At 40.1% G+C, this 12,075-nt stretch overlaps 1 protein-coding gene across 1 annotated transcript in view; it reads right to left on the bottom strand.

Moving 5' to 3' along the window:
• stard13a (StAR-related lipid transfer (START) domain containing 13a) overlaps positions 1 to 10,620 on the bottom strand; it is a 45,310-nt gene extending 34,690 nt beyond the window's left edge. The window contains exons 1-4 of the mRNA XM_034140280.1: positions 10,132 to 10,620; positions 6,767 to 6,883; positions 3,408 to 3,587; positions 419 to 449 (exon numbers count right to left, since the gene is read on the bottom strand). Coding sequence (XP_033996171.1) covers positions 419 to 449; positions 3,408 to 3,587; positions 6,767 to 6,883; positions 10,132 to 10,545 — 742 coding nt within the window. The 5' untranslated portion in view covers positions 10,546 to 10,620. The remainder of the gene's footprint in view (positions 1 to 418; positions 450 to 3,407; positions 3,588 to 6,766; positions 6,884 to 10,131) is intronic.
• Between the last annotated feature and the right edge of the window lie 1,455 nt (positions 10,621 to 12,075).

Genomic DNA, 12,075 nt, shown 5'->3' on the forward strand with positions numbered 1-12,075 from the left:
AGTGTTTGTGTTTTTGTATGAGCTTGACCGCATCATCTTTGTTTATGCACCTGAATATGCATGTGTTGTGTATGTGTACAGGCAGGGCTTTGTGTGTGTGTGTGTGTGTGTGTGTGTGTGTGTGTGTGTGTGTGTGTGTGTGTGTGTGTGTGTGTGTGTGTGTGTGTGTGTGTGTGTGTGTGTGTGTGTGTGTGTGTGTGAAAGTAGAAACAGTGTATCATTACTTCTGGGTGGTTGAGGTTTGACACACTGGCTGGAAATCCTGTGGGAGACATTCCCAGAAGTCCAGTTTTATCCCAAAGCGGGAATGCAAACAATCCTACTGAATGGATACTAGGTGCACACAAGCATCCGCTCCACACACACACACACTGAAACCCAACACACACATACACACACACACTCACACTTATCATACCTGCACATCCATTGGTCATCCTTCCAGCAGCCTGCAATTACACAAAAAGAAAAAAATACACAGTGAATACCAAAACAAAAGCAATAAAATATACAAATACTTAGTGTACACATGAACACTCGGAAGCTTTAGGGAATGTAAACTCTGCGTCAGCCAATGGCAATGACTCAGTTCCCATGATGCACACTGTCCTCGTTCAGCAGCAGCAGTAGCTACGCTGGGAACATTTCAATTTGGTTTAACAAGCAGAAGCTGATTTCCTGAGTGTGTATGCCATAAGATCGTATGAAAACCCACCCAGCCCAAGTAGCTTATTTGTTTGGATATCAACCAAAGATAAGTTTGATTTCAAAGTGAACATTGATTGTTTAATTGGGTGATATTGGCTTAATGAATGGCACGGATCCCCTTCAGGCAAAGCAACTTAAGGTTTGTGTATGGATGATAGTAACTGTTTTTTAAAATAAATATTAACAAGGGAAGAAGAAAAAAAAAGAGGGAAGACTATAACATCAAGAAAAGCAAGATTAAAATCCACCAAGAACAACCCAGGAATCAAATATTCAGTAGCTAGTATATTAACACAGGAAATGAAAGCTTAGACTCTGATCTTAAGGAGTACGTCACACACTATGTTCTCCTTAAAAAGTCAGAGAACTTGCAAAAATGGACAAAACAGGTAACAAAATGTCAAAGATTTGTTGCCTAACCACTGTGTGAAACATTATAAAAACACAGTTTATCATGAGTGCTACCACTGTCATAGGAAAACCCCACATCCATACAAATGTAAAGAAGCAGGGTTTTACCAAATGATGCAGCAGCAGTTTTACAATTACACAGGAAATGCTGCACGATTCCCCCGGGGCTTCTCTCATTCCTGAGATCATAAACTGTAGATTGCTAAACAAACAAGACATCATCTCATCTGTTGATTCAAGTTTTAAAAAGACAAGTGGTGTACTCAGATTTCAATTTCAATTTCATGACTGATATTTACTTTACTTTATCTGTGAAAAGATGTCTTACTAACAAAAGAATGACAACCAGGACTCATTTAATTCAGTATTTAGGTGAACACAAAATATAAAAGTATAAAATGGCACCTTTCCAATATTTAAGTTATACAATCACCAACCAAAACAATGAATGGCTTCTCTTTCACAAAAGAGTGTTTTCTTTAAAAAGTGATAGAAAAAGAAAATGTATTCATAAATGGCTGCATTGCTGCCAGATTTAAATACATTTTCAAAGTATGCTTTACATTTGGAGCAGAGAAGAAGTCTATGCGTATGTGTGCGTGTTTGCGTGTGCGTGTGTGTGTGTGTGTCCACGGCAGTTTGGACAGCTGTACTTTATCAGTCATGGTTGGGGGAAAATAAACCCACTCTTTAGCATCAGTCTGATCCCACGGCCCCTGCTGCTCTCTGCCTACACACACTAACACACACTTACACACACTCAACTAATAACTCTGACACTTCAGGCTCCACTGCAGGCCGACCGACGTCATGTAACGTTGTATACTGCAGAAGCAAGCTTTCTATTTTGGGCACCCGTGTGAGCAATGATTTGATTTGAAAACCCGGCTTTTGTTTCTTTGTTGTTGGAAATGTACAGATGTCCAGTTAAAAACTGAGAAATATTTGTCGGAGAAGTGACCGTTTATCAGATTTCTTAATTGTATAATTGTTGTTTTAACATAATGAAAATGACAATAATTCATGGTGTAACCTATATTGTGAGCTCAACTGTTTAAAAAAACAAAAAGAAATGTTTGCATTTTAACATCTGGACCCTTTTTACCTGCAAACCACAGTTTGTAATGAAGCCACCTAAATATTGAGAAATTCTGACTAAACAATCTCTGAATTTTCCCAGAGGTCTTAATCACCTTTTCTGTTTACTACAATTTCTAAGATCAAGAATGAAATGTTACTCTCAACTTATGGACAATAAGTCCTAAAAAGCGCTAATAGCAACTGAGTTTGTATTCCACCTGAGCCAACTGTAAATTGGTAATAGTAGTTTGTCAAACTACTATTTTGATTGTCAAGAACTAACATCCATAGTAGATGTTTTTGCCATTTCATAATTGTGAAATATTAGCATCAACTAAACCCAAGTCCACATCTTCTTGCACATTGCCTCCCTTCATCTTGAGCATGTTGCGGTGGTATTTGTGGTCGTTTTAGTTGATGCTGCAGTGCTGACTCAGAATAAGCTGAGCTTGCAGACTGCTGTATATGGAGCAGAGCTGTCTCATCCTTTTACTTTCACCTTATTTACACAACAGCAGGGGACATGCAGACTGGACAGAAGCCCGGAGAGAGGGAGGAGAGATCATGGAGGAAGAACAGGGAGGGTGTAAATGATAAGAAATAGAAGATTTAGCTGTAGCTTTAGGTAGAAAGACAACGTATATAACAAGAACATTCACGCCAAGATCACACTATTTATTTCAGCACACTTTGCCCCAAACAAGTCACTATTACATAAAATACACAATATGAGACGGAAGGTCTCGCTCTAATGATGTAACAAATTGAGTTTGGGATACATCAAAACCTTTTCCTCATATGGTTAACTGATCAACTTTATCAATCAGATGTGTCTGCACGGTCAGCTTCAAAGTGTGAGATGTAATTAAGTGTCCATGCTGTAAACAGAAGATCTAGATTAAGTCTTTAAGCTAACCAAATTGAGGGTGCATCACAGAGATCATATCTGCTGACGCTATAATCAGTAGACAAACACTGCAGTAGACGGTAGCCTAGTTGCATTTGTGTTTGAATAAAGTGCTCAGGGTAGAACGACTTTCTTTCTATAATGTGTAGTGAGCAGTAGAAGGAAGAAGCGTAAACAAACATGACCACAAACACTCATTATAGCCTCAAGTTGTTGCCATGAGTTCAGAGTTTGAGCAGACTGAACTTCACTTTCAATAGGACTCACACACACACACACACAGAAGTAAAGTTTGTCTCACCCTGGCCCATCGAGCATGGAGGTGAGCAGGGGACGAGAGGGAGGCGCGGGTCAGCGGTCTGCTGCGGGTCAAAGGTCGTGAGCGCTGCCTGGTCAGTGGCTCATGCTTGTCTGCAGCTCTGGAGCTTTCCTGATCCAGACTCAGTGATCGGCCCAACGTCCTACAACCCCCCCGAGCACCCTGGGAGGACAGAGAAGAAGAAGTCAGATGAACAGAAAAGATGCGTGTTTCTTCCAAGCCAAACACAAAAACCTAAATTGAGACTTAAAGTTCCTTTTTTGAACTTAGAAAACGGTAGCTGACAAAAACAACCTCACCACAAGTTCCACTCAGTATTATATCTGGAGCCTTTCATCATATCACATGATTTTCCTCAGCAGATGAGGTTTCCCAGGGGTCAAAATACTGTTCAAATTCCCTTTTTTTTCTGAGCACTTAAAGGACTTCCCATCCATGTTTACTTTACATTTCAATCTTGACCTTGGGAACAGCACTTGGAAAATACAAATACACATCCTGGCACTTTTTCGCTAATACAGGGAATCCTTAAAGTTCCCAGAATAAATGGAAGTTTAAACAGCATCATCTGGGAAACTCCAAATGCTAGGATGACCTTTTTAATGAAACGCTCTGTGACAGCTGAGGAGTGGACCGGGCTGAGGATGTTTTTCTTAGCTTCATAAATGTTTGACAAAAGTTATAAATAAGGCAAAACGTTCATTAAATAAGATCAATTCATTTCCCAAACATGCTCTTTCAGCTTTTTTACATCAACTTTTTCACAAGATAACACCTATCCTGTAAACCCTGTTAGTTTCTATCTGTTTTAACTCTCGGAAGAGAATATGTTTTTTGACATTTTCCACTGTATGCTATTCTAAGAAACTCTTGTCTTTGACCTTAATGTTGTCAAGACGACTGACATACAGTTTTAACTGCTTTACAGTCTTCTGATATGTGTCTACTTTGCTTATTTTTATGGCGATTATGTCTGAAAAGTAATGTTTACTTACCCTGTAGCATCTGTATTATGCCTCTCTATGTAGCTCTGTCCTCTCCAGTCTTTTATAGATGTCCCTGTCTTTATGTCACATGCCTCTTCAGCAGCTCTCTGTATCTCAGTTTGTTTTCTGTAGAGTTTTAGTTGAGCTGATGTTGGTGGGGAGTGTTTGAAGATATAAGACACTGCTGATGATGCGCCTGCCCTTCTCTTATTCTGAAAAATCCCCTCTCATCCAGTCCATCCTTATCTATCTTTGACTCACTGACAACACTGGAAAGTCCATCCCTGCTAAACCTCATGACTCAACTACTGTACCCACTTCAGTGAGAAGACCCTCTTCCCGCTCTCCCCTCCCGTCCAACACTTTACTGATAACATGTGTGTGTGTGAAAATGAGAGTGAAAACAAGAGTGTAACTGAAAGTGCGGGAGGAATGGCATACGTTTCTGTAAACAAGGCACAAGAATCCAATCTTCAACAGAGAGCACAGAGAGACACATTTTCCGTTCATCACAACACACAATGCCTGTCTGTGTAGTAAATTCCCTTTCTGACCCTGTGGAGCATTTCCCTCATAGAGATGGCATGAGCCGTTGCTAATTTTGCGGTCACACTTGGAAAACAACATGAAGGACACTGTGTCCCCAAAACAGAGTACAAGTCATCTGAATTTCTAATTCGGGCATGACTTTCTCTATTTACACATTTGGTATTCTTATTTTTGTTTGGACTGTTCTGTTCTTTCTAATCTAACAAATAGGAACTTTTTGCAGGGTATTTAAGATAAAGTTTTGATATTCAATTACTCAGCCCTGTACCCAAACCTGAATGCCTTTTACCCCCTAAAAATATAACACAAAATGACACATTAATGTTCTGTGCTGAGGTGATTCAATATTTATTACCGTATACATATTTGACATTTTTTAAATAAATGCTCTCTGTGCTCCTCTTCATCTTTCAGGCAGGCTGAACTGAATTCTTATTGATCTTTTTTTTATTGACCAATAAATTGTGTTTAATTGTGTATATTACCTTAATAGGTTACTTCAAAAAATCTATATATTACCGACTGAGAATAAGTTACTTTAGTGATACATACATATAATTGACAGCTGTGAGACACATTGCTAAAAAAAAAAAAGGTCTGTTGTTTTAATCGCCTGCCAGGTAGTTTGATTAAGATTAGCTGGATTAAATGTAGCCCTTTTATAAGAATTCCTAAAGTTCTGTGCTGTTGGTTTAAGAGCTTTTTGAGGTTACCAGATGTATACTTGGTAAGCATAATGAGGCAGCAGGAATGTAACGTGAGAGCAGAGCAGAGGAGCACAGGAGCTGGCTACAACTCCATCCAGAAATGATGTTAAATAAACCTCTAAAATATCAGAAAGCTGGTGTGAGTTCAGCTCTTACTATCTGAGGAACATGGAGGGTTTTACAGATGGATGCCGGACAGAAACCATCTGATTTAGAAAAGGCTTTAGTGGCGGAAAGAACAACAGGATTGGAGCCGATCCAAACTATTATTCTTAATTAATGTAATCTACCACATGTTAAATAGGGGGAGAGAATGCAAGCATGGCAACCCATTCCAATTAGGAGCCAAACATGTGTGTGGTACACTGTATGATGAGTCAATGGTAAATTGTGCATGAGTGTGTGTGGCCTCCAATGGTGTGGTGTAAAGTAGGGCTATAGTAATGAACTGTGGCTGAAATGGATATAATACTGAGAGTAATGCTACTATAGCTAAGCTGCTGTCGAATCAAAGTTATATTATTCACGTCAATCATTTTGAATTCTAATAAGGGTTATTTCAAAATGTTCATGCAATTAATACACTTTTTAAAACTCACAGCAGCTTTCTAACTTGAATGAATGACCGACTTTAGTGGAGAAAATGTCATATTAAGGTAGTGATTACTGATGATAGCAAATCATTTGTAATTCACAAAAGATATGGTAATACTCCCATGCGAACGTCCGTATTGTATTACGAATGAAGTTACATTCCTTATAAAAAAAACCTAATATCATACAATTGTGAGCCCCATTTAGGCCTGATTAATCACCTTTGAATAATCTTCATAAAATATGTGTTTTAATGAAATGAAGCTGGTGGGCTATTTAACACATTTCCATCTTTTGAGGGGAAAGTCTCTCTAGTCTCCATTTAAAAACGTTGCAGTCTTTCAGTATAGTATTTACAGCTCCCTAACTTCACCTTTATGACTGGCTTCTTCATTGAGCTTTTTATCTCTTGTGACATTTGTTCTTATAAAGCTTCAAATCCAAGAGCTTGTTTAAGGCCTTTAAACAAAATCAGACCTGACTTGATTTAAATGAACTAACTTACCGCGGTGCTCTGCTGCTCCTCGTCATTGGCCTCGTCTGAGTGGGAGTTTTGGACTTCCTGGGTCCCCTCATCGAGGTGATCCAACTTTTCCCAAAGCAGATTCATGGATGCAGCAGCCTGAACACACAGGGCAGAGGACACACACAGACAAATACACACACACACACACAGGTAAATATGGCTCAAGGACAAACTCTGGTGTTAACCTTGCACTGATGAATGCTGCTCTCGGAGAAATCTGTTGAACCTTAACCAACACACACTCCTCTTCCTCATCCACCTACTCCACCCTTCATTGCCGTAAGCCTCCACGCACATGAGCAGCTTTTTCAGCCCCACTAGGGGTACACAGTGTGCCCTGGACTGTGGAGGAAGTGACACCTTCTCAATGACTTTATTGCAGAGCAAGGAGGAGAGGAGCCTTGGATGAAAGAGAAATATTAAAACCAGGAGACCTTAATAAACTGGCTTTAAACTATATTTTAAAAACAGCGTTGGGCCAGTTATGTTAATGTGTTGTAATGCATGTCCACTACATACAGCTCAGTTATGCACATACCTAAACCCTCGCTCTCCATCTCTTTCCCTCCCCACCCATTGGTCATGGACTCTGACTGAGACACTTGTTCGCTGGCCGTCCAGGAAATGAACAAACTGCTTTGTTTCTGGGCTCTGCTGCCAATCCCTGAGTCCCAGAGGCTGATAGCAGCACATAGGGCCCCTTTGAGGAGCATGAAGTCCAAAAACAGCCCACTCACTCACACACATACATGCATGCACACAAGCAAGCCCTCACCTACCCAACCACCCACTCACACACACAAACACACCCTTCTGTCCACTCCCATTCCCAAACCCCATCATGTTGACCAGTTTAAAAAAGTTCTGCAGTAACAGCTTTGGCAGTAAAGCCATTTCCTGTGTGTTACAGCCCCCACATCTCCAGATTCCTACACACAGGAACACAGAAGGCTGTCTATGTGCAGCAGGGTGCTATTTTTACCCTCACTGTGGGGGACAGAGCCGGGGCGAGGGGAGAAAACAGAAAGTGGAGGCTTTTCGTTGGCATGACTGACTGCAAACATGAACTTACGCAGAGTAGAGCGTTGAATGTGCTAATGTGAGCACAGATGCATACCATGGCGCAGACATCCATTTGCACACACTCACTCTTCACAGCAGAGTGCTCCCTGAGTTCATGAAATGTTAATAAGCTTCTAACCAAAGTGTTTACAGAGGATAGAGCTCTTAATGCATCACTATATATCTGCTACAAGACCATTTCATTATCCACTGAGCTGTCTTTGAAACACTAAAAGAGCCATTATCATGACAGGCTAAGAATATGAATAAGTAAGTGAAGGCTATCCTTGCTCTGGCAGTAAAGTGCTTGGCAATACTGAAATAAGAAGCTATTTGCACATGACTAAATGACAATATAGTGTTGAAAGTGTAACGTCATAATTAGCTACTCTAACTCAATAATTATTCTGACAAATGATCTTATGGCAGAAGAGAGGATACATCAGAAATCCTTTTTTGGTAGGGCAGGGGAGGAATTTACAGTGTTACAGCAGTAACACAGTAATACACATACAAACAAATAAGTACACCATGGTAAATACATGTAGCAGTATTTAAAATCGCAGGCGGAAATCTAAAAGTATTGAAGGAGCCGGTTACCTCAACAAATCATGATGAATTGTAAAATAAAATAAGTGTATATTGCGCATAACCTTAATATTGCTAAATGGATTTGTTAGTCTTTATTTCTGTACTTATGTGAGCAGTTGTCTCACTTGCTAACTTAGTCTGGTGATCTTCAAAATCAAGAGGCTTAATATACCACTGGACATGACAGTTGTGACTGACTGGACCATATGTCCCTAACTCTATAGTTGTTATCTTTAACAATAAATCTTAAACATTTAAAAGTCACGCGCCTGTATCTATAAAAAAAGATCATGGCAGGCTTGTACACTAAGTGGAAAAATACAACTAAATGTTACCGCTAATTTGGGTGAGACAGTAATGTGCCATGTGCCTATAGACCATGCTGAGGGTCAAATAACAAACAGCGCTGACATATATGCTTGTCAGATCAATATCAATCTTATTGCAGTTTTAATACTTCTCTCTAAATTGTTACCCACACTGCTGAGTTTGACCAAACGGCCTGGACCTAGTAATTCAAGAATGTGGAACCACAAGGGGCCTCTTTGACTTAACAGGTATTCAAATGAGCACGGCCTAAGCCTGTCAATAAGTGACTTTAGAAGCTACTTGGTCAAACTCTGTGAACGACATCACAAAAGGAGGGCGGAGAGAACAAATCCTTTCATTTCAGTCCAACAGGGAGAACAGTGTGCAGCGTGCCAGAGGGCTGAGGGCCGCTCTGACAGGTGTGAGAACGCGGTCAGGGGCGCGCTCACACTATTACTACTATGGATACCCGCTGGCACAGTGCATGCTGGGAGCTGGAGATGCCAGATCGGGCCAGGAGAAACATTTGAGGAATTTATGATTGAAGGTGTACCTGCCAACATTTTTATTCAGATCCCTGTTTTATTTAACACGTTTTCTCTTTCACTTCAAAGACTCGTTTTGTAAAGACTTCAAACGATTATGAACTCTTTATCCCACAATATTTTGGAAGCATAATTGAGCATAGCACGCTAGTTAAAAAAAAAGTAAAAAGAGCTGTAATGCTTTTCTGCTAGATATAGAGTGCTGCAACAGGCTATGTTTTCTTAAGATTTCTTATTTTATTCAGCTTGACCGAAAGAGGAGGATGACATGCAACAAAGAAGCCCAGTCAGAAGTATTTTTCATATCAGATACTTCATAATTATACATCTATAGCCACTAATTCATCAGGATGTATTAACTACCCTACATTATACTGTAAAGTATATTAATCCATTTAATTGTTCCGAGTTGATATTAAGAAATGCTAATAAAGATTACAATACATTAACACAATGTAAACAAGCTCCTGGTGAATCATTTGAAACAACTTGCCGCCCTCTAGTGGTGGAAGTAGTAAAGACAGTTACAAAATGTGCCTTTTTTACTGAGGCTGTTTGTTATGTAACAATGGGAAAAGCACAGGTGAACATTATACAATTAACGAATGCTTAATTCCATTTAGCTGTTTTAGTTTTAGGGTCCTGGTATAGCTCATGCCTGCCCATGACTTACTTAAAACAACAGAGCCATTGTAAAGGCTATAAGCAAAACATGCTTTTCCCACTTTGAGAAGTCAACATGTCTGCAGTGCAGTGGAACAAAGCAATGCTCTTCTGCACAGTGAATAACACTTCTTTGTCTTTATTATCACTCTTCTCCTCTCTCGTTTTTCTTACCTGTTCCTCATCGTTCTGAGGCGCTTCCTCTTCCTCCTGGCTACCTGCGATCTCAGGTTCTTCCTCGTCGGGGGGCTCTTGCAAGCCAGATGCAGCGTTATCAGGCTGGGCATCCGGTCTCTTTCTCAAGCACTTCCTGCTCAAGTTTCTACGCTGACGACTGACCAGGAATTCCTTATATTGTGACATCTCGGGAATAACATCCTCCTCATCATCCTCTCCCTCTTCAGCAGTGGATGAAGAGGACTCTCCATCATCAGAGATCACCTTGTTGTCCGTGTTACCATCATGATCACAGAACACAATGGCACTCGGTTTGTGCTTCACTACTCTTAGCAGTTCAGATGAACCGCACTCTGATGCTTTCATGGATTCTGGCAGATGGTCTCCACTTTGATCCACGCCAGGAGCCATGTCTGAACTCTGTCTGCATCCACAGAGTCCTTCCTGAGCCAAGTCCGGCTGAGTCGTATCTCCATGTGGCAGAGGAACAGGTTCAGGCATGGTTCTCAGTTGGCTGTTGGAGCTTTGATTTAAGAACATTACCTTGCAGGTCACTCAAAGAGACACCCACAGCCTGGGGGTGACTGTGCCTGTAAGGCTGCTGCTCAACCGGCACTGCAGAGGAAGCTCCATGCATCACTAGGGAACCAGTTCTCCCCTGTTCAGTCTTTGTGGAGAGTTTTCCTCATTCAGACAGAACCAGATGAGCTGTCAGGTCACGTACAGCTCCTGAAACAAAGTGTGAGTGGCCCACATTTGGATGTCCCAGGAAATTCCAGAGCTGGAGAGAAAGGGAGAGATAGAAAAGAGACATGAGATGTAACTTTAGGCAAATCGATTCATATTGTTCACACGTGTGCACACTAAAGAAAATGTGCATCTATAATCCAGTGTCATTTGTTTCAGTAGATGGATGTGTGTGTAATGGTAATGACAATTAATTTTGATGGTGTGTGCCAAATCTAAATAAAACTGAGATATGATTATTATTTTGTATTTAATGTTTAGGTTTTTGTAAACTCGGAAATTAAATGGTTGCCTATTACAAAATGATCTGTGAACAGTGTTGGTTTATTTTCTTTGTGTTGATGTCTATTGTTTTGGGAAAAAATGTCTATAAGGTCATTTCCCTCTCACTAAGACGTGGCCAGGTACTGCATTAAATTACTTTAGCAGTAATTACTTCCCAACTATTTTAATGCTGTGAAGACTGTGCTATCAGTACTAGATATTAGTTAAAAGGGATTATTTGGGCTGATATAATGTGTAATGCAACAGTCCAATTACACATCAACAGCAAGTCTGTCTTGATAAAAAACCCACAGCGCACCGCTCGGTAAGCTCTCAGACTTTTCTTGACGAACACATTTTTGCTCAAACTGTTTTTCCTGCTGGATATTTTTGGCTGAGTTCAACACCCTTCCCTTGCCATTGGCATTTTCTTCTTTGTCTTTTAAAACACACAGTGGTTGGTCTTATAAGGTTAAAATATACCTGTATAACAAAGACACCATGTATGCAAAATAAACAGAAAAGTGCCCTACTTCAGACTTATAACTGTACAATAACGTTATACCATCTTAATGTCAATTAATAATCTCAATCTCAATGATTATGTAATCATTTGTAACTGAGACGGATTTATTTAAAAAAAAAAATTTAGCAAATAACATGTTGCTTTAAAAACAAACAAAGAATGACCTTGTTTAACATACCAGAAGTATTGTGCAGAAGTTGTCATCCAACATTTGAATCCAACACATCAGTCTGAAGAACCTGGACGTAGCACAAGTATCCAGCTGAGGCAACGTTACGTAGTGCTTCTAAACTGCATGACGCCGATAATGCAGAAAGAGTGAGGTTACCTCTGAAGAGATATGAAATGCTGTGTGAGGGAAGGAGAGAAAAAGGAAGGGTTGAGGAATGCTTTCCCCTCCTACA

This window comes from Trematomus bernacchii, unplaced genomic scaffold (assembly GCF_902827165.1).
Source record: "Trematomus bernacchii unplaced genomic scaffold, fTreBer1.1, whole genome shotgun sequence".
Classification (NCBI taxonomy): Eukaryota; Metazoa; Chordata; class Actinopteri; order Perciformes; family Nototheniidae; genus Trematomus; species Trematomus bernacchii.